The sequence below is a fragment of the Dicentrarchus labrax genome, unplaced genomic scaffold, assembly GCF_905237075.1.
Source record: "Dicentrarchus labrax unplaced genomic scaffold, dlabrax2021, whole genome shotgun sequence".
NCBI lineage: Eukaryota > Metazoa > Chordata > Actinopteri > Moronidae > Dicentrarchus > Dicentrarchus labrax.
This window is the reverse complement of record NW_026136719.1, coordinates 26,906,805-26,930,327: the sequence shown is the minus strand read 5'-3', so window position 1 is coordinate 26,930,327 and position 23,523 is coordinate 26,906,805. Positions and strand designations below refer to the sequence as shown.

The following is a 23,523-nucleotide window of genomic DNA, read 5'->3' as shown; positions in this document are numbered from 1 at the left end:
CCGGCTATCAGTTCAACATTCATTCACCACCAAGAACAGTAGGTTTTGATGTTACACTTCACTGGTACTGTAATTTCATTAATGACATCATCAAGTTCCTGTTTATTAAACTGAAAATGGCTGTACTTTTACCAAGAGGTGATACTTTTTCCATAAATTCCATAAGTGGATTTCATTCTTAAAATGCATGTCAGGAAATCTACAAGTCACTGGGATAACAGTACGTGCTGTGGTCTTTGGGGTGATACTGTACCTGTAAAGCATTGTCAATCTTCATGTTGAGCTCCTTCAGCTGATGCTCAGGGATGTTTGTGTTGTTGGAGCAGAAGAGCTGCTGAACCTGGATGCCTGCCAGGCAGCCGTCCCGGCCCCTCTCTCTCAGCCTTGCCATGGCCTGAAGGCACAGCAGAGTACTGGGTCAAAGTGACAGCAGGGACATCTACACTACTACAGCACAATCTCACACAGAAATGCAAGAAATACTTGAGAAACAGTAGATTGTACTGCAAATCTTTTTTTTTTTTTTTTAAAGTGATAGCTTATAAGGATGTGTAGAACAAAATGTCTTTTAAAAAGGATAGCAGGATGTTTAATTTCTTTGCAATATATTAACTGATGTTAAGCACTGGGAAATACATCTTTTCAGAAGCATGTGTGTAGCTTATGACAAAAAGAGTCCTGGCAGCCTCCCTCTGCCTAAAAGGCCCCCCAGCACATTCTACCGGGGTCTATCGAGGCCTAGTCCCCTCCAGGGCTGACACTCTGCATGCCAGGGCTTAACAGACCAATCAACCCACCATTCTCCCCTCTGCTTCACTTTATACAACAAAGCTCAAAATGGGCCAGTGGGACTGATTAGCCTGCGGATTAGTTTGGTCCTCTTACAAAACTGCCTCCTTTACATCGGCTGGGGGTTAGAGAGGTACAGAACATAACACTGCAGGTCTAAAGACAAAGTGCAGCCCAAAAAAGAAGAAATAGGAAATTGAGGCTGGAAATCATAAACGGCTGGCATTTCTCAGGAATGTGTAACAAGTCAGCTTTTCACCTCACACAGACAAACCACATATGTCCAAAGCCCAGACCAGGAAGAGTCCTGGGGCGCCCTGTAGCTGCATACCTGAGCTGCACCTTTCCATGAGCGGGAGGCTTCCTCCAGCTCTGTGAGAGGCCCGAGATCAGAGCTTTGGGAGCGGGCATTGGCGCAACGCTCTTGGGCCTGGGCAAGAGCTTCTGCCAGGCAGGATTGAGCCACAGGCTGCACCTTCTGCAAAGCCTGTGACAGAAACTGGAAATGGACCTGCATCACCGTGAGGAAGCACCGACCCAGCACCTAGAAAGACATGACAGAGATTACTGTAAAAGCATAACTTATTCTCGTTCTTAACATGCTGGAGTAGCTGAGTCAGAATGTCTGACACACGAAACAATATGGATGCCCGCAGGCCAGGAAACTAACATGTATATCCACATGCCTTAGTGACTGGATAACACTCTGAATAACTGACTTCTTGTAATATTTAACTAACAAAACAACCTTTTGTTAGTGTTTTCTTTTCCACAACATGAGAACACAGAAAAAAAAACTTTATTGCACTATATGGGTTAAGCAGGGAATTTCCTTGGAATGAGGTGCAGTATATTATTTACATTTTTTACAATATTGTACATTTTAATAAATAATGTCACACCATTGAAAGTTTGACCCATCGACCACATTTGTCCACCTTGATTAAACTAAAAATCTGACAGCCTATGTCTTTCTGTCATGAAAGACATAGTGTACAGAGTACAACATCTTTCAAAATAAAGGGAAGATTTTTGCTAACTAAACATGTGCATGTGTTTGCATCTGTGATAAATTGTGTGCTGTAAACAGGTAAACATCTGAGAATGAGAACAATGTGTGCAGCAAGCAAAAGACAGAAGGAGAACATATTGGACAGAATAAGGTGTGTGTCTGTGTCTGTGTCTGTGTGTGTCAGAGCAGGCAAGTTAGTCCGTTTATACTTAGAAATTGGAGCCAAACAACATTTGATGCTATAGATCTATCTAGTCCTGTAGAGAAATGTACAACATTGGTAATCATAGTTGAAACAGTTGTCTGTAGGCAAAACCGTCGAATGCCAGAGGAACAGGGTAACTTCTTGAAAAACACCATCCTTGCCAAGACATGCAGTTCAAAAGTGTTCAAAATGTCTGTCAATTTATTCCATGTTTATCATATATTTTTACCAATTTATCTACTAAAGTGAGTAACATTTTGAAGGATCTATTTACAGAAATGGAATTTGATATGCTTAACTATGTTTTCATTAGTGTTTAATCACCTGAAAAGAAGAATCATTATGTTTTTGTTACCTTAGAAAGAGCCTTTTCTATTTATGAGGCCAGTAGCCCAGAACAGATGGACAGAACACTAGATAGGGCTGTTTGTGGTTGTTTTCATGGCTAGTTTCTTCATTGCACGAGCACAGTGAAGCATGGGAGTTGCAACCTGCAACTACACCACTAGTTGCCACTAAATCTTACACACTGGTCTTTTAACAGTAGTTCTGTGTCTCTATTATATTATATTGAGAAGTAATTTGCCCAAGACAAGTAGTAATTTTTAATTTTTCTAATTTGAAAATGTTCTGAGCTTATCAAGGAAAATGTGAACAGTGACATATAAGAATATATTCAATTGCAATTATTAGAACACTGCTGAAATATTGATTGTTCCACACCTACTGAGTTAAATGTCCAGGTGTGTTTTTCGTTTGGTGAGAGAATAGCCCAGGCTTAGAGGTTGTTTGTTATCCAGTTAGCAAAATAAGAGAAATAGGACACCACAGGGTCCACCGTGGTCACAGGGTTTTCTTTTTCAGGTAACTGCTGAAAATATCTCAAGGGGGAAGCTGAGTTGTAAAGACAGAAATATGTTGCTGCTTTCTGATGCAGACAGGAACAACAGGACACAGCTACTTTCATTCTTCACACATACAGCGTGGAGGGTTCAAGTCATGACTTTCTGGTGGCTTTACCATTTTCATCTCTTTCATTTTGTCATCCCATGTATCCACTATTTTTTCTCTGTGTATTTGCTAAAACGAAGTACTAGTGAGGACTGCAGGCGGTGCGACAGGAGAAGTCAGAGGATCAACAAAGTCACCTTGAATATCTGTAGCAAATTTCATGGCAATCCAAGTATTTGTCAAAATATTTCACTCTGAGCCATAAATCTCAACCTCATGGAAGACACAAGTGTTTGTAAAAAATAAAATAGCAATTCATCGAATGCTTTTAGCATAGCTGTGCTACTACTAGCATGGCTGACCAAGAAAAGAAAAGTTTGCTGTAAAATGCATAACCTTAAACTCAGACCTATGTATAAAATAGGACAGATATACTGCCTACCGCCTACTCCGAGCTTACTTTGGGAGGCTTGATAAACACAGGCCCAGATCCAGTGCGCACAAGAGGAGAAATTCCTACGCCTGCTGTTGACGCTGAGCAACTCATCAAAGCTCAATCAATCAACGGATTTAGTGTGTATGCAAAGTCGACAAATAATAAATAACAGAAGACACAAATAGCTTGATAATGAAGCTACATGTGTAGATGCAAGCCAAATAATGCAAACTAATATGACCTGCAGTGTATCCTAATGAAGTGCACAAAATTGCAAAAACACAGGCTGACAATGAGATCAAATGCAACTCAAAGTGTTACCAAGTTGTCTGCAATAACCAAGTGAGGGGAAAAAAATGAGGCCATGGCTACAGCTCGAGATAATGGATAACACATGTGATTGGCTGTGCAGTATCCCACACAGTCATGGAAAATATGAGAAATAAGAGAGCAGCAGAGCCAAGCCGACATTGGGCCCCTCTCAAGCCCAAACAAGGCCAATCATGAATCAATCAACATTTTTACTTCCATTTTCTGAGAACACCTGCACTTTAAGTGCACCGAATCTATGAGAGCGGTGTTCCTGAGATATAGACCTCTTCTAGGGAACGGGAGTGTGAGGCTGTTATAATAACCAGATGGTCATGTCCTGTCTGATCTGCGAATAAAAAGAAACAGCGCACAGCATAATATCAAGGGTAAATCAATGTCTTTTGCTGGCTCACATACTCTTTATTTTTCATTTATTTTTCTGGGTCTTGCCTTGTACACAATTATTCCAGGGAAAAAGGAAGGTCACAGTTGTCTTGAACTGGTCACTTAGTCATTTGTACTCTACAAACTGAAACTGATTTACTGAGGCACACCAATTATGATCACATCAGCTGAGTAAGCAAAAAAATGTAGAAATGTAATTTCTTTAGACTAAAAGTGGAGCTCTTCTTTAAAAGGATCATCATGATCGGGCTAAAAGAGATATTTTTTTAAAAAGGTGCCCTGTGGAGTAAACTAACAAATGTTTTTATATTCATTGTTTCTCACCAAAACCTCCGTGGCTGGCAAATTAAGCCAAGACAGAAGTAACAAAAAGTGCAGTTCCTCCAACGGCCACTTGAAACCGGGTGCAGAAGTGATCCATCTCCACAAGGCTCCCTATTAAAATGCCCAATTTTACAGCAGAAAATCACAGCCTGATACAAAAACGGTTTTATAGCTAACTTCCCCCATTAATGACAACTGTACGGGGGGGATTTTTACATAACTCACACGTTAAAGTTATATTACGTTTTTTAACTTTAAGGCTTAAATGTATGCATAATGAAGGGAACGGACACTTTGAGTGACAGGTGGGTGCCGTCACAGGTGGCTGTTTTTAGTAACCAGGCTTTATTCAGCCCGCCTCAGCAAAATAGCATGAAACCATCAGCAAGTTCAAATCAAATCCAATCCCATTAACTATGTTCCATGTTTAGTTTAGTTGTCGTTCGGTGTCTAAACTGTGTTCAAACTATTAGCCTGTTCTCACAGGGGCTTTTTTTCCTCTCTAATTGTGTCTTTTTCCACAATAAACAAGTCAAAACAGCCAACGAACATAACCCTTACAATAAATACACCATATGTCTCACTGCAATTAGATGAAACTCTCATATGATATGACCACATTTCATGAACAAACCAGCAACTGTATAAAAAGAAGACAGCAAGAGTGTTTTTAACAGCTGAAGACAAAGGGGTTGTTTTTCCAGTGCGTTTCCAGTGTGCGCTGAGGTTGGCTGAGAGAGCTTATGCAGTCATCTGACGAGAGCAGCCATGAAGGTCTCTCTGGTCGTGGGGACCTCTCTGTCTGCCTCTGGTCTTCGCTCTGTGGTTTAAACTCATAAGCTCTGCAAACGGCCTCTAAACAAACCGTGACATTTTCATGCATATTTGGCAGCAGAGTCACTCTGAGCAGCCAGGGAGCCGGGCTCTGATTTAGAAAAAAAAGAGGTTTGTTTAGCGGACTGCACTGACCTGAACTTTTGGGGGCTCTTGGTAAAAAAAAAGGGGGCAAAAGAAGGAAAGAGAAGAAGGAGAAGTGAGCTAGGGAACGCAGGGGGAAAAGTTTCACATTCCACAACTCCCCAAACACAGAAATGCAGTTGGTTCGTTCTGAAGACCTCATAATACATCCAGCTGCCAAACAGCATTCCTCGACTCATGCAGACAAAGGAAAATCCCTTTTACAGTCACAAATACATCACATCGTAAGAAGAGGCTAAATTAGTCGCAATTATCACAAGCTAGGTCTACACAAGTTTAATTTGTGACTACAAAGAACTTTCTTCTGACACTTTCCACTTTTTAATGTTGATACATTCATTTTCTACAGACACGGATTTCTGTGTCAAGGACTTATTTTGTGACTCTCTAGTTCAGTAAACCCTGCCCTACAAAAGTAAAACACAAAAAATATCTTATTGCTTCTACTGTCACCATGGTCTGTCCTATGAATACAAACACATTTTGGGATTACAAGAAACCACTTATTGTGCCATTTAACCCCACTTTTGTACCTGGCACAGTATACTTCACTCTACCAACATAATATTATTGTGTACATGAAGTACTTTCTCAGAGTTTAATACAACTAACACTCAAATAAGGCCATTGTAAAGTAAAGTATTAACGTGTTTCCTTCTCTGCTTTAACAAATGTACCCTTTATGCCCAGGGCCAGACACCAAGTGTGACTGCCAAGCCATGCGGTCTAAACTTTCACAGACTTGGGCTTCCTCTAATATTCATCTGTGCATATCCAAGCCCACAGAGAGTCAGATTTACTGACTGCGGTGCAAAAGTGTTTCCTGTTTTGGGCTCAGCCACATCCACTGAGGTCCTGCAGCCCCTCCAGTGTCTCGGCCGCAGCCATGTACCCAGTCGCTGCTACATGCTAAAGGATTATGGAAACACTAATGACCCCCATTATCTTTGCCTTATATTGTAGTGTTTCACCTATACAAAGCCTCCTGTGGCACACAGCTACGGGTTGGTCACAGGTGCCACAGAATCCGATATAAAAGGGGATTTCTTGGTCTGAATTCTTAATTTTGCACTAAGTAGTGAACAGACTGACAGGTGAAATAGAGAAATGTCTGTGTAGTAAAGAGGGATTCGCCAAGGAACCTGTAGGTAAAACAGCAGAGTCTGAATGCAAGAAAGCAAACAAACTTGAGGTGAGATGGCGGTTAATATTTTAGGCCAAAGGATGTTAAAATGTGTAACTGGCCTTGGTTAAGCCAATATTTACATGTAAATTGTAAAATATCTTTACCCATTTCCTATAAATATTTATGGTTTGTATATTCCTCTGTAGTATTTTATATACTGACAATGGCAAGAGGCGTGTCAGACTGGAACTGTTTTATAATCTTAACATCTTGCACTATCCACTTCCATATACAACAATTCCAATTTGATTTTGACTTTTTGAATTGTTTTTCTTTTGTAATTATACTTATTAACTTCCCAGTACACCTGATATCAAGCCTGAATATGATTATATTCAATAAACTGTAAGTCTCTATTTGCTGCCAAAAGACAACAGTTAAGGATGAGGCAGGGAGTTCCACAGGCTCACAATTGTGTATTCAATGGAGGATAAATAAGCAGATGCAGTAATGATAAGGAAGGATGAGGTTTAGGCCGGGGGCTGTTTGGGTGTGGCGCACAGCTGAAAATACAGCTACTTGATGCTGATGGCACCACATGATAGGCTGTCTATTAGGGCAGCACAATTACAGCAAAATTGCCAATTGGAATTACTCCGATAAATACTGTAGTTCAGATTTTCTATCGCAATTATCAATTCATAAGGTCTCTTCATTTTAGAATCACTATGTCCAGATCTTTTGCAGGTGCCCATTTCAGACTGATGCTGTAACCTCAAATGAACCTGTGTCTGAGGTCTGACAGTGTCAACATGCTTTATTCAACCTGGCTTCATGAACCTCCTGACCTGGGGTTAAAGTGGGTCTGACACAGCTTAGACTTCAAAGACAAGGAAAGGGGTGAGCAGAGGTTTCAACTATAAGATTATACTCCGTTATTATTGCTAGTTACTTCTAGTTCTCTCAGCCATAAGGTCTGCTCCTCTCAACACAGTGCAGATGTAGACCCCTTTCTTGTGTGAACAGCAACAACCACAGATTAACCAGTCTGGAATCAGTGGTCAGACACAGGTGTGTGTGAATCCCTCTGTGACTTTTGGGAAAAGGTAAAACTTCTGTGATCAATCAGATGTGACAAAAGACAAATGGAGAAAAACAACAGTGCAAACGAGAAAGAGAGAGACATACAAAAGCAATTTGAGACAGAGAGGGAAAATGATTGCCACATCACAGCTGAGCCCTTTGGTTATTTAGTGCATCAGTCTTCAAATCCTCTATTAAACTCACATGAAAAACACCCCAGCTACGATGTTTCACATTTTACACACCAGCAGATTCAGTGCTGTGGAAAGATGGTGTGGTATTCAGAGTGACAAAAATGACTTTTCTTCTCACATCCTCAGTGTTTTTCACACCTCACCTTCAGATCCTGACACCAGCTTAACACTGGGCGTGAGAAGCCTATTTGAGCCAGGAAACACTGATTCATGGAGCTAGCCTTCTGACAGAGGGCAGCTAAGCATCTTAGCACTACTGCTAGAAGACGAGTCATGAGTAAATGAATATGATAAAGTATGTGGTGTTCAACTATAGCGCCTTAGGTTGTGAGCGTAACAAATTTTTTCCAGGAAAGCAAACAGTGGACTTGAATGTCAATACGTTTTTTTGTTTGGTGGCAGACATGAGACGGGGGTCACTTTACTTAAGTCAACACAATGTGACATACAAACACCTTCAACAAGTGGTTGAAGTGAGATGGTGTGTGATTCCTTGTGAGCACCTACCTCAACATCCTGCAGGCTGAAGTCATTCTGGTCTTTGAAGTTGGCGGCCCCGGCGCTCAGCTCCATCAGCATCTTGGCGATCTCAGGCTTTATTGCTGCAGTCAGCCTGCTGGCCGCCTCCATGACGTGTTCCTGCACGTCCTTCAGTTGCATAGCTGCTTTGGAATAGTGAGAGTTCCTGAACACACTGCTGAACAGGTCTGTGAGGAAGGCGCTGGCCCGGCAGAACACGTTGAGTGCATCCAAATATTTGGAGATGCCTTGCTGGATGTCTGCAACCGCGGTAGTGGCGCCAGAAGGAGGTGGGTGGCAGCTGCCAGGCATGCCCACCCCGGTGCCCATGGGCGAAGAGGCCGAGCAAGAGGAGGCCAGGGAGGCGCTCAGGGTCCGGCTCAGCTCAGGCATCTGGTACTGCTGGTGCTGTTGCACTTTCTGCTTGGACCCGCCGAGCAAAAAGCGACGCTTGTAGTCCATTTTACTTTCCTGCGCACTACAACAATACATAAGTGGTGCGACAGCACCGGAAGCTGCGGTTTTTAGTTTGTTTTTGCCCCGCAAAGTGCTCTTGTCCTTTTTACAAAAACAATAAACCCAACGGTGCTGAAACTGTTCAAGTTACGTAAAAAGACAGCTCAAGGATTTCACCTGCCAGAGGCTCATCTCAGTGTGCCCTGTAGAGAGGCAGCACAGACTTCGGTGAGGTTGGAGGTCGATCAAAAAGACTGGCGAGTGAAATGCTTACATGCAGCCCTGCTGCAGATACGTCAGACCCAGCTTAAAAACAGCACAGACACTTCTCCAGATTCTCTGTTTCCAGCTTCAAAAAAATTTATCATAATAGGCGAGGAAAAGTCAAAAACACTCCTTAGTTTACTTTAAGTGGTACTACAGCCAAGTTTTAAAGTGCATTAACTTTCCTTCAGAATGGGGGGGGGATCCTTCTTCATACAGTATATAGAGTATATACACATATGTATTTACATATATAAAGTTATACCAGCCTGCACTAATAAAAGTAGAAAATCCTTTTAAAAGCTGAGAGGAAAAATGAAAATTGAATCCACGGAAAATGAGACACTGGTCAACAGCACGGAGGGAAAATGACAGTAATAAAACAAAACAAAAAACAAGTACGTAAATGCTGGAATCAGAGGATGTGGTTTCGGCTCTTGTGCACTGGCTGGTAAAGGAGCTGTGGGAGGCGCAGGGCAGACAGATCCAGTCCGTCTCAAATCCTCTTCACAAAGCAGGACTCTGCAGGCAGTGAGCAAGTGGCCAGCTGATAGCTCTGTCTGCCTGCCTGAAGTCTCCAGCAGCTTCCTGGTTTCTCTCCTGTCTGCTGGCTGAGGTAGATATTACTCACCGCGGAAACAAGTGTGCTTCCAGATCTCGCTGTTCTCCGCGGATGCAGATTAGAGCGACAAAAGCACAAATGTATCTGTAAGGCCTCTAGGTCATTTCCTAAGGGAGGAAGGGGCAGAGACACAGAAGAGAGGGTTAACATCACGTCAGAGAGGAAGGATGAGCTTTGTTTCAATTGTTTTACGGTTACACCCCCGAATAAACTGGATTGCCATTTGCAACTCCAAACATAACCAATAGATATGCAACTACTTTACTACTTACTTTCAATTAAACGTTTAATGACAAGTCTGAATGTTATGAAGAGTCAAAGGAAAATAATTTGTCAAATAATTAGCCTTTGAAAACAGTAGGTCTAGCAATAATTCATATTCTTGTGTAAAAACCTCACTGGCTGATCACACTGAAAGCAGAATTGAGGAAGTTCACAATAATTATTTCGCAATACAAAAATCGGGTAACATGAAGCTTGGATCCAAAAATAACGTATTATTTATAAGAAATGGCTGTTCCACTTGAAAACACAAGATGAACATGTTTGAGCTTGAGTCATCACATTTATGTGCAGTCAAACTGTGTTTCTCTACAGTGGCTGACCACTGGCCAGAAATGGCCTTGTTTCCCTTTCTAGTCTGTGGTGTGCACCACAGTCACAATCTGAAAAAATCTTTTACATTTATAAATTGGCTGGTTGAATCGAAATAAGGTCTCATCTATGTAGATGATTTATATGATATGTATGCCGTGGCAGACAAAAAAATGCTATTTAATTTCAGTTGTAGAAATGTATCAACTGTTTGACTTCAACCCTCCATTGCCACTAGTGGCTGGTCCACTTCCTTCCCAAATGACACAAATGAATGAGACAAAACTTTACAACTGTTGTAGCAGATGCCTTACATTTACATGCAACACGCTGTACCAAGGCCAACCTAACCAGTGAAAGCTACTTCTAAAAGTTACAAATATGGTTTAAGAAGTTTTACTAAACTTGTTTTGTAGGAGTAGACCATTTTTTACTTCTGTTTGTTAAAAATCTTCGGGCAGGTTTACACCCGACCCTGGAGCGGTTAGTCTGAACGCCACACTCGAACTACAATATGCGAACAACATTCGAACCAATCACAGGAAGCTTATCACTGTATGTGTCACATCATTGATTAAAAAAACATTGCCTCCCTTTTCAGGAACACGGTGATTGCACTCTCAGCTTAGCCCCCGACCAGAAGCTCAAATAAATGCCATCACTGATAAGACAGCAAGATTTTTCTTTTTATCCTAAAGTATAGTCTTTACGTTATGTTTTCCTGTGTGGTGTCATACATTTGTACGATGTGTTTTGAGATTTTTTTTTTGTTGTTGTTTATTTGAACAAATTGTGTGTTAGTTCAAATTTGTGCAAATTCTTTATTTTTTGGACCTTTTGGTGTGAACCCGCCCTTAAAATCCCCTGAAGATGAAACGGCTCCAAATATCTTAATACGTTTTATTACAACACAACTTACATTCTGCAGCTCACAGTTTAAATTTAATTTACATCATGGTAAGATTCAAGCTACATAATAACTAGTTTTGTTCAGTTGTAGATACATCAATAAAGTGATAACAGCAATCCCATACTACAAATTGCAACATCCATAATATTTTGGCATGTATCAACTGTTGTAGTCACAGAAAAAACTGTTATTTTCCTGCTCTGATTGAAAGAGAATGATATGTAGCCACATTTCTGTAAACTTGATGGTAATATTATATTACAGTTTAGTAAAGAGCTGGGGTTTAAAGTTGTACATTTCTAGACGATTACTAACACCATACCTCACAGAGAGCGTCTCTGAAAAGAATCTCTGGCAGTGTCTGGTTTAGCAGAACACAGCTGCAGAGAGAAATTCCTGCAAGAAGCCATTGTTGGAAGACACAGCAGCGTCTGTTGAGCTCCACATAGTAGGAGTCACAATACTCTCATTCAATACCCAAGCATTATGTGACTTGTCCTTCTTCCTTTGGCCTTTTCACTTGATTATGAATATAATATTTTACATTGTCAAGATCAAGGGAAATTTGGCCTGAACAGACAAAGATCAGCTGTGGCTGCAGATTTTCAGAAATGCACGTTTAAGACAGTTAAATAAGATTTCTGACAAGGAAATAATACAACTAGTGATCTGCAATCTGCAAACTCTACAAAAAAACAAACAGTCTTTGTTAATCAAGCTGACAGAAACTAGAAATAAATAAATTGTCAGAAAGTAATTTGTTTGTCTTCCTTCTATTTCCATTCTTCCAAACTAACCATACACTGGACAAGGTGAAAACTTTAGGCTAGTAGGTGTAGCTTTCAAAGAAAACAGTCCATCACTAAACCTGTTCCTTGGCTATGTAGAGCCCCAGTGGCACTGAAGTCGATATGTACACTCGTGATGATATTTCACTCAATGGTATATTGAGACTGAATATCAACACGACAGACTAATCTGTGAGATACACAGCTCCCTCTGTGGAACATTCAGACTCTGTTATCTTGTCGCAGCATGCTGAAAGCTTCTGTGTTTTGGGATGAGTCAGGAAAAGCAACTTGTGGAAAAAAAAACACCATCACCATGCAGCCTGCTGTCATTGCACTCTAAGCAGCTGCGTAGTGGCCTTACATGCGTAGCTTCCATTATGCATCCCAGCCAACATTCCCCTGACCTTCAAACTTCACTTCCTTTCGCAAACAGAGGGGTACGCCCGGGCAAAAATCAGCCCACCCTCATCTGCCCCTGGCCGTAAAGTGGAGAGACAGAGCCAAGGGAAGCTAGTGACCTCCTCACGAAGGGACGACAGAGATGTGCTTCCCATTTTTAACCCTTAAAAAGGTCAAATTTAAGTTATTATTTAAAGAAGTTGCACACTACTACTACACAGACACATTGCATGCACTTACATTAGAGCCATGGGATTTTATCTTGCTGATGGGCTCCGCAACAACACTTGCTCTGGCAGTGTTACTTGTTTACATCTAAGGCTTTCCAAGGTTATTTCCACCGTAGTGTTCGTCTAAACAAAGCTTGGTGACTTCCACAACACAGAAGCTGCTGTGTTAACTAGTTCAATTATAGATCACATCAGAGGTTGGTTGTCGTCTCAATGTGGTAAACAATTTTTTCAAGATCTATTTATGTACTAGGGAACCGATGCGGACCTTGTAATCCACAGAACCATATCAAATAAAGTCTTCGAAGTCATTATAAAACCTAGTGTTTCCATCAGTTACATTCATTTAGTCACAGCAGGCTGCTCTGATTCATCCACTTGTGTTTTCCTATGTGAGCAATTACCAATGGAGTTAATCTGGTACCAAACTGCACTGTGGCTGTACTGCTAATACCCCGACGGTATATCACACTACAGATCTACATTTGGCCATTGTCCACAATCACTTTTCAGCCTTTAAGCTACAATCACAGGTTTAAAAATGGTTTTCTGCACTGCACACAAATATACAGCATCAAACAACAAACTGGGCCTATAAATTCAAGGTGCCGGGTGAACGGCACAAGCAAACGGTCTACTTGTTACTCAGTGGCAGGTTGAGAGCAGCTAACTAGTGCAAAAGTGCAGACCTCTAAATCCCATGGATTACAGCCGCAGGACCTGCCAGGTGCCCCACAATGCCTGCTAGTTGACATAGTTAATACGATATTAGCTTCCGCGAAGTAAACAGGAAAGCCGGGCTTAGCTAACCGGGGGCTAACCACTCCAGTTCAGTTTCACACTGTTGGGCTACATAACGAGTACAGAAATACAATATGTGCAATGTGTGTTGTTTGAAAGAAGACTGAACAGGTCAGTGAGGCCTCCAAAGGGAAAATACCTTTCATTCAATGTACATTTCACACAATAATCTTTTGTTTGTGGTGGTGGGCCTGCAAACCACCTCGGGATGGAATTTCATATATTTGGTTTCACCTAATTTCTTACTATACTTAGTTATTTATATAATTTTCTCGGAAATACTATTGTCATATGCAATGCAGAATGAAATGGAAGGCCTGCTAGCGGCTGTAAATAATTAAAATGGATTGTGTGGACAGTGGTGAGACAGCTTTAGGAAGGTGGCTTGGAAGACCAAAAGTCTTAAGTATTTAATCTTTGAGAAAACATTTTCTCAAAGAAAAGCTAAACGTAGACTGGCTGCATGTGGTTTCAACTAGTTCTGTGGATTTTGACTTCTCTGAGAGTGAAAACCTCATCTTGGTTTGATGTAGTTTGTGGCTCCTCGCTCGTAACAGTGAATAACAAAAGTAGGAACTGATTAAGTGCAGTGAGTCACAGTCCATTCAGCCTGAACAACAAAGCCAGATTTTTTGGGAGAAAATTGTGGGCTACTTGCTTTGTTACATGGTTGTTCCAGGCAGATATAAGTCATCTATGTAACGTTATTAGAGAGCTTTAGCGGTCTACATTTCCTTCCTGGCTATAAAACTCCGTAAGCAGAGGTTATCCCAAGAGAAGCAGTCACGGCATCAATATTAATGAGGCTTGCTGGCTTCTCGGGGTAGCTCTATTGGCTGCCAGCCTTCTGTTGCAGGGCACACTGTATTAGAGATTGCACCCAAACAAACACATGTGATAGGAGAGTCCCTCAGGATGCGCACTGGAGTTGTGCCAGCACATTTTAATGTCCTTCCTCCAGCAGGGGCTGCTTCAGGCTAATGTTAGCTCTACTTCCCCACTCACTGTTCATGTCAGCTGCTCAGCTTCAACAGGAAGGGGGTTAAGGTTTCCTGGAGCAAGCTCCCTGTCGCCAGTAACAAAAACGTCAAACCAAGTATGCCACTGGGTAGAGGTATGTAGTAAATCATAGTACCAAGTATGATTTACCTGTCTGGGCAAACCCCCGGGCAAACAACTGCAGCTATCTGACAGAGGGCTGGGGAGGGAATTAAAAAGTGGTAGCATTGTTGTTTTCACTTTTGTTGTAAATCAAATAACCCACCAAAAAAAACAAATATTTGTTCTTTCTTCACAACGAACATGTATACAACTTCACCGCTCTGCAACAACCTACTTTGCTTTCATTATGGGAAACACATTTATACCTGGGATGGTGCCCAGTACATCTGCACCCTTCCACTACTGGCTACTGAGCAGCTCCACTCAAGCATAAAGTGCCATTTCTCAAAGGCACCTTCACACCAGCTGTTGCCAAGCATTTGCCTTTTATTTTATTCACTTTCCCCACGCCGATTTTCCCCAACAGATTAGACAAAATAAACCAGTCAACCCAGTGGTCATGGGCCCACTTCTGTAGCCTTCAGGATTACTGCCACTCACTAAACCAGTACTTTTGGATCTGCAGCCATATTAGTGCGACTGTCACATCACAGCTAGGTAGCTTAATAGCTGTGGATGGGGCAGCTGTTACCCATGCTGACAGCTCCTTATCCATCTGCCACTGTGAGGCAAACACAGGCCCTCTGACGCTCCAGCCACAGGCCCGACATTAGCTCTCTCATGAAGTCTATTTCAGCCTCCATGGGCAAAACAGCTGCCCTACAGTCCACACAGCACTGTTTTTAGACACTACAAAAGGTTCAGCTCAAAGAAAAAAAAAATTCTCCCCTACATCTGTTGCCAATGAAGCAAAGGAATGCATTTCCCCAGAACCCTCTTAATATGGGTTCAAACGAGAACAGAAACGCAGGTCAGAAAAATCAACCACACATCGCAGAACATCTCCTCAAAATATCAACTCATCGAGTAAAATATATAAATATATGTAAAAAAAAAAAAAAAAAAGAACTAATTGAGATTTGGAAAGGAAGCTTTGGACTGTTTATTTGGTGGGGGAAGCTTCACTAAAGACATTCCACACAGCAGATAAGCTATAGTAAGGTCTGAGAATCAGCAGACAGGTCGAGGAGGTCAGTCCAAATGACAGGACAAGTGCCGTGAGCAACTGTGCGACAGGAGCTGAGCCAGGCTCGTCTTGCCGTCAGAACACAAGGAGAGTATTATGGCAGGCCTTGGTCTCCTCATACTGGCACACAGAAAAAAAACACAGACTAGCACATGCAGCTGCATGACTTTGTGAGGGGAAGAGAAAAACAGAGGCCATGGCTATGATTTAATATTAACTGCAAGAATAGATTTTCTGCCATCAATATAGTGTTTCTCCTGGAATTATTTTGTAGGCAGCTGCAGGTTTTGGTGGTTTGAGGGTAATGTTTGGTTTTGTTCCCACAACTAATCCTGTTTTGGTCCCATTTTTGTTCTGAGGGTTTGGAACTAAAAATACATTTACTCTGATACTCAGTTATATAATAAAAACCTGTTCATATACACTTTTCTGTGAAGAAGTCGTAGCCAATTCTGCCTGATGGCAGTCTTTAGCAGATTCGACACTTTCTAAAGAAGTAGTGAAACTTTTCCTGCTGCTGAAGCAAACCACTGTTGAGTAAGTTGGGACAAAACCTAATACTTATATCAGTCAAGAGGCTGATACAGTTGGTGAACGGGCTGGATAATATTAGGCTAACCTGTGCTGTCATAACAGACTTTGTAAGTAGCTTATGGCTCCAATAAAAATAGCAGACAGGCCACTCTAACAAAGGACATACTTGAGGGCCCCACAGGTCTGTGTCGCATATGCTAACACACATTTCAACATTTGCCTTTGCCTTAAATAATGTGTTCCACACCTTAAGAAACAAACAAAAACAAACACACATGAATGCCAATAAATGCGAAGTCCCACCTGATTTGATCTAATCACAGCCTTTGCACAAGGCATACATGCCTTTCAGTATTCAACTGTAAGCAAACAGAATTAGCGCAGATAGCCCCTCCAGAATAGCAGCGTACAATAGAGTATGTTTAGTGTGCCCAACCGGTGGGTTTCAACAAGTGAGAGGAGAGCTGTGATGAAAGGCTCTGACGTCAGTTCCATTCATGAAAGGCTGCTGGATGAAAATGCTTCCCTCAGCCTATACTGAGCAGGCTATATACTGAGGTTGCAAGTTGTGCTGCATGCCAGCCACCAGGGTGCTGTATTTTTAGCCGGGACAAGAGTAAGAATTTATTCTCCCACTTTAGGCACAATGAGACAGGATATGTGGGTGCCATAGAAGTCAGAAATTCCGGCTTGGTCACACAAACAGCAAAACTGTTTCAGTAAATTTAACACCACTAAAATCGGGCAAAATGAATCAGAATAACTTCTCTAAGACTTCAAGTCACAGAAACCAACCGAAGAGAAACAAATGTCTCCTTCACTTGGCTTGAGATTTCTGTAAAACAGGTCCCCTTTATTAGCCTGGTGTTGCTACACATTTTGACAAATTAAGGCAGGTCTCAATTAGAGGCCTGGTCTGGATTTAGTAGAAATTATCTGGATGTATAAAACCACCATGTCGCCCCCATGAGCCAGTTCTAAGCTGCTTAGAGCACCTACACAAATATAATGTTTAAACTTTTGTCAATATGGACGTGCCCCACATCATTAGATCAGTTAGATTCTCCATAATTCAATCATTTGTTTATTTATTTAAAGGAAACTAAAGGAAATTCATTCAGATTTGACTCCCAACCTTTGAAGCGGTCATAAAGTCAGTACAGTCTGTCCATTCCTCCATTATTTATATTCCTTTAGTCCTTAAGGGTCTACTGATCAAAAGAATCAAAGGGTTTCAATAAAATGAACCAACTTGTGAATATTGTCATGCAAAGTTCGTTGCTGGGTGCCCGCTGCCGTAAAACAGTGTTCACGTACAAGCGTCATGGCAGCAGCGCGGAGAAAAAAGTACGATCTGAAAGTCAAGCTGTTAGTTGTCAAATTTGCTGAACAAAAGCAGCACAATCAGATAGTATTTCCAATCTTTGCTGAGCAATAGTTTTGTGCTAAAGGAATTAAACGCATGTCCCTGATGAAGGCTGGATGAGTTCGGTGATTTAAGCAAATAAACACATGGGCTATTATTAGAAGTTTTTACAGTATGTTTAGAATACTTTGACAGGCATGATAATAACAAGATATAGTAGGGTGGTGGACTAAGGAACTAAGGAACCATAGCCTACTTTTAAACTGTAAACCCTGATTCAAACAGCTACTCCACTGTTCACTGTTAAGCTGTGTAGCCGACCCTGACTTCCAACCTCATTGTGGAAAAGCACAAGCAAAATATTTCCTGCAGGGATTAATAAAGATAAGTATCACATTACATTAGAGTTTTGTGGTAGGCTTGAGTCTTGTTGTATTTGATCATCTCTAGTGCACGAGCATTCATGCATCTCACTGGGAACATTTGACTGAGGGGCAAATAGCTGACCACAAGCTAAGGCTAAACTGGTTTCCCAGGAGACAAGGGTGAGATTTCCCATGCTTCAAGCCTTGTCCCCCTTATCTGTAAACCCGCTAGCTGCTTCCCCTTCTGGATGAGGACTGGCGTCTTATTGAATCTGCCTAGAAAATAGCCCATTTTGTACATGGGTAAAAAATAAGCTGTGCTAACCAGGCAGTAGATGAAACAGCAGCGGACTAGATGTGGAGCTGAAACATCCCCGGTTACATTAGAAGCAGACCCCCGCCCCCTGACACACACCAGTGTAAACAGTGGTGTTAGTTTTGTGCATCCAAATGAAAATCCTGTCACACAATACAAACTCAAACAAGCCTGCATCTCTCTGATGCCTGGGTCAGCTAAACTTGTTGTAGGTGGATATTATCTAACCTGCTGATGGAGCTGCATCCAAACTATCCTTTCCTTCCAACTCTCAGGCCAAAGGTGGATAACATGGCATAACTATGACAGAACAATATTATTCTTATTTTTGATTAACAGTATTTGGATTTTCCAGTAAATATTGGCACCGATAACATGGTGACCATTTTGTTCAAACGTATACAGTGATGCTTTTATTCAATATGCTATTTCATCCAATCTTCTTTACATTGTTATCATTCATTTTAGAGTGGTAATATTGGTTTTTACTATATTTACTGGATTGCAATAGTCTACCTTTTATGGTGTGTACTTAGAAATACATGCTGTCACACAACTTTAGACCTTAGAGCCTCTAAGCCAGTGTCCTAAAATGTCACAATTACTTTTAACAACAAAGAATCACTGCCATAAAAAAAACATGCTGCTCCTTCAAAGGACCAAAAAGTACATTAAATGTATAATATGCGGATAAACAGCTGTTCCAATACCATCTGAGGAATTTCCGATTTTGCCTAAAATGCAGTATCGGCGAGTATGCGTGACTGTGCACCAATTCAATACCACAAAATGTATTAGCCCTGAAACAGGACTCCGTTGCATCCCAACAGTGTCCCCTTTGCCATTTTTTCCGAACGGGACACTTTCCCCAGGATCAGTCAGACTTAGGAGTGATAAAAAATAACTTTATTCAGTTACTATCAAACTATACGTTTAAGCCCTGCCATGGAACGTAAGTAAAACTGAGCCATAAATAACCAAGAATATTTCTGTAAGGTACAGTCTATTGGAAGTTACAAACAAAAGGTAACATTTAGCTTCCTTCTTGTAACACCTGTTGTTCCTTTGATATAATCTTGATGAAGTCAGCTTTGTCAAAATCTAAAACTTCAGAGATAGAATAGCCACAGATAGTCACTTTAAAAAGAAAATGCAAATAACCTCAATTGATCTGTCAGGTCCAATCTGAGAGGAGAATGTAAAAATCTATACAACCTGTTAGAAATCCCAGGTTCTAATAATACCATGGCCTGGGTTAACTCATCCCTTCCCCCAGCTGAGACTCCTCTGTATCACTCATCTATATAATCTAAAACTATGCAGAGAGAAACTCTAGAAAGCTCCTTTGTTGAAGGAAACATCTTTCAGGTCTGTGGAGGCAGTGCCTAAAGCACAGGCCAGGACTGTACTCCACCCGAGGCAAGCGCAAACAGTAATCTTGTGACTGTATGTCGACTTCCTCACACATGCATCCGGATTCAATGTTAGACTAAGGTAAAGTGACTCCTGGTCATATCACATGTTGTTGAATACTGGGAACAACAACAAAAAGAGAAAGAAAGAGCAGTGGAGCCATAGCACTAGTCCACTAACTGCGATGACCATTCAGGCACACAGTTGAATAAGCTACTGAAAAGAATGAGTTTAAACAGGCAGGAATTTTGCAGAGCAAAGCACGTACTTCCATAGTGACACAGATGCGGCAGATGTCAACATGTAGGTCCAGGATTGTTTCAATAAAAGCTGTATGAGCCTGCAAAACTCAACAAAAGAAAGACAATGACCTGAATATGAACACCTCCGTCTGAAGCAGAAATTAAACTTTAGTCACAACTGTATCGGGCCTTATTCAACATCATCAACGTCTATACGATCCTATAACTGAAAACAACACAAACAACTTCCTATATTACTCAATGTTTAAAAGCCCATAACGTTTTACAGGAACATTTCTCAACACTGTTAACAACACTTATACGGTAACAAAAACAAATCAATCTCTTTCACCACATTAGAACAAAATTAGCTAAATTTGATGTCCAACAAGCACTTCCCTCCCGGTAAAATATGGACGATATAATGACAATAGAAGTTGACTTTCAGATTAAAACTGAGCACACTGACTGCTTATACCAACCTTGCAGCCTTGTTTAATTCTTCCTTAAACATCCAATGCACACACCCTCAATCACTGACCGTGATCAATAGCAATCTCCTTGGTATATATAATCAAATCCTACAGCCAACTAAATGGTCACTACTTCTTTAATTTCCACTTTGAGCAACCAAAACAGGAAACACTTCCACATGATGACAAAAAACATGGATCCCTGGCTAGACTGCAGATATCTACACCACCAGAAAGAAGTGGGGCAACGTTATTTATTAATGCAACTCCAGATATCTCCTGTGTACTGTAGAGACTATGTAAAGCCACGTATATAAAGTCAATATGGTTGTGTAAATTACCGCTCTTGTGTCCGCAGAGCCATTCTTCACAATCAAATCTATAGAAAACGGATGAAAGAAATAGTTGCTAGATATTCTGGTGCATGATCCAAGCATTCAATTGCCATTTCTGGACGGATTTTTTTCTGAGAAATGCATCGGAGTATAAGATTACAACACCTCTGTAGCACTAGTGCTGCTCTCTATACGCTATGAAACACAGCAAGGCTACACTTGGGCGATTTGTTCATGCAACAGCGAAATACTGTTAGTTACTGAATGCTGCAACTTGAATGAGGCACACAACTAACTAGTTTGTTAGTTTTAGACTTGCTAAGGGATTATTTTAAACCCCGATCACTATTTAGCAGGAAGGTGTAACAAAATCCCCGCAAGCGCAGTTAGCCGGTTTCATCGAAACTCTCCGGGATGACATGGCCCAAGTCATGGGAACACTATGTCGCAGCTATTAATACGGCCTTTTAACGCCCTACATGCAGAGTCGCCGGAAAGGCTTTCCGCGGCATCAGTGCATCAACACAGCAAACATTAGAGAGGCGGGTGACACGAAAACGCCTCAGCGTACACCGACGGTGACCACCCGGTACCGCGGGTCCGCTGCATTGCCGACTTTGACACTGGCCGCACAGAACCAGACCCTCGCCTGTTAGCTAGCAGGCTAGTGCACTTTCTATGCAGCCTATCAATATTGTCAACCACACACACGAGCTACAATGCCACACGAGCTGTACACCAAGCCTTTGTCGCCCGTTCGTCCAATGTTCACCTACATACCGTTTTTGTGCGGTGGGCGATCGCCGACTGCAGCGCGTAACTTACAACCAAGAACGCCCAGGTCCGTTATCGGACATGCAGTCAAACCAGGTCGCTGCAAATGCTAAAGCTCATCCGCTTGATCTTCTGCCTTACCTGCATTGTCATGGTTATCTGTTGTCAAGACATGGATCACATCTGAAGCATCGCCCACAGATACAAGCCAGTGGCAATGAAAACAGAAATAACCGATACCGCCAATCGCTCCTCCTTCGCTAGCCTCGGCGGATGCGCTTCATCAGCAGTCATCAAATTGGGTTTATATACCAAAATATGCGTGTATAGTTACACAAAAACGTCCCATGCATTTGCAGTCCCCGCCGAAAACATTCGTCCGGCTACTTATGGGGTCTAAGACTTCAGTTATGAAGCTAAATGGAAATAAGCATGTCAGAGTGAGGTGTGTCCGATAATGGACGCATCGGTGGTTCATCGGCTCTAGGCAGGCTAGCTACATAGCTAAGCGAGCTAACGTTAGCTACCCAGCTAGCTCTCTGCGACACGGTTGTAAAGCGCTGGTAGACAGCACGAGCTAATGTACGCGGCCCGGTGTCTCTCCGGTACAGGCCAACAGCAGCCGGTGCGACCGTAACCCAAAGGAAACCACACAGCTTCAGTCAAACACAAGGGGAATCTTATTAAACGTTAAGTTAATCAACACATCGCTCACCAGCTCTCGGCATCCACCCTCTTGACAGCGAATCCCCTGTCTGTGTGACCACCGTTAACACCACGGCAACCACAACGGACACTTCCGGTGAAACCTTCACAATAAAACCGTTACACAGACATATGATGGAGTAAAACCACAAGGCCAAGTTGATGTACCAGCTGGGATAAGTTTGCATTTTCTTTTATGTCATTTACAAATATTATTTTTCATATTGCCGCATATAATTACCAATTTAATAGTCCAATGCGATAAAAGACAACCAGTGGCGTAGAGGAATTTTCTGTTAGATTAAATGGGAATGGGATTATGCAGCAATTGTATTAGGATTAACATTGTAGGACAACCATGGTTATTCAAGTGGAAGTAAAACCATAAGCATATTCAAACATATTTTTACTGAAAATTTGTAGTGGGGTAAACCTAGAACCAGTTTACTATCAGAGGACCTGAGGATGCTAAAACACAACTATTTTTCTGGTTACTGGTTTTCACGTCTGAGCCATTTACTCTGTGATAGATGTGACATAACAAAATGAAAAAGAGACAACAGTTCATCAATGTAAGTATTTAGTGTCATAAAGGTATATGAAGTATTAAGTCTAAATATTCACCAGAACCAACTTACTCTTGTGACTTTTTTAAGGATATTTCCTATGTTAATGCCCTCAGCTCCACCTTTATTTTGAAGTAAAAATGCCATTTCCGAAATTAAGATGGTTATAACCTCCGCACCACACACACATTTAAACAATATGAAAAGGTGTGAGCATTATTCACAGTTTTTCCCCCAGTAAAGCTGCTCTCTAAAAATGACAAAGACTCTAAAAAGAAAAGTGGGTGACCAAATGCTATTATGATCGTTTGAAGTCTTCTTTTCATATTTTTTTAAGTGAGTTTCTATGCAGTAGTCATCACATAGGATCTACTGGACTTTATTATGCTGGTGATGTACATTCATTCTACTGTTGTATTTTGCTCTACATTAGCAATGTTTTTGATACATATTGTTAAAGATTTCATTCAGATAACCTCTTTGTGGTATTCATCTTTGGTCAAATCACTTAAACCATTTGCGGTTGTTCTTGTTGTTTAGATTCTGTGCCTTGAAAAAAAAAAAGGAAAAAAAAGAAAAAAGAATTGGTTCAAGCTAAGCTTTTCTCGCCCTCTAATGTTTGATAAAGAATATTACATCCTGTACACCACACTTTTAAAAAACAGTCACTTGGGGGCGTTCAAGTCCACACATTGCTGTTGGACACAACTGGTAGTTGATGTGAGCAGCGCCATATTTATCTTTCATTCTTAAAAATTGACTAATTCCAATCTACAGAGACCAAAGCATTTTTAAAAGAAACAACTTACTCTTGTACCTGATAGTAATGCCATGATGTGTTCTAA

The 23,523-nt window shown here is 41.3% G+C and overlaps 1 protein-coding gene across 2 annotated transcripts in view; it reads right to left on the bottom strand.

The window, feature by feature from the left end:
- LOC127351911 (granule associated Rac and RHOG effector protein 1) overlaps positions 1-22,210 on the bottom strand; it is a 33,868-nt gene extending 11,658 nt beyond the window's left edge. Inside the window, exons 1-4 of one of the 2 annotated variants that reach the window (XM_051379903.1) lie at positions 22,123-22,210; positions 8,323-9,783; positions 1,121-1,333; positions 254-394 (exon numbers count right to left, since the gene is read on the bottom strand). In XM_051379903.1, coding sequence (XP_051235863.1) covers positions 254-394; positions 1,121-1,333; positions 8,323-8,826 — 858 coding nt within the window. In that variant the 5' untranslated portion in view covers positions 8,827-9,783; positions 22,123-22,210. Of the gene's footprint in view, positions 1-253; positions 395-1,120; positions 1,334-8,322; positions 9,784-21,548; positions 21,650-22,122 lie in introns of those variants that run through there. The other variant, XM_051379902.1, reaches the window with a different exon arrangement.
- Between the last annotated feature and the right edge of the window lie 1,313 nt (positions 22,211-23,523).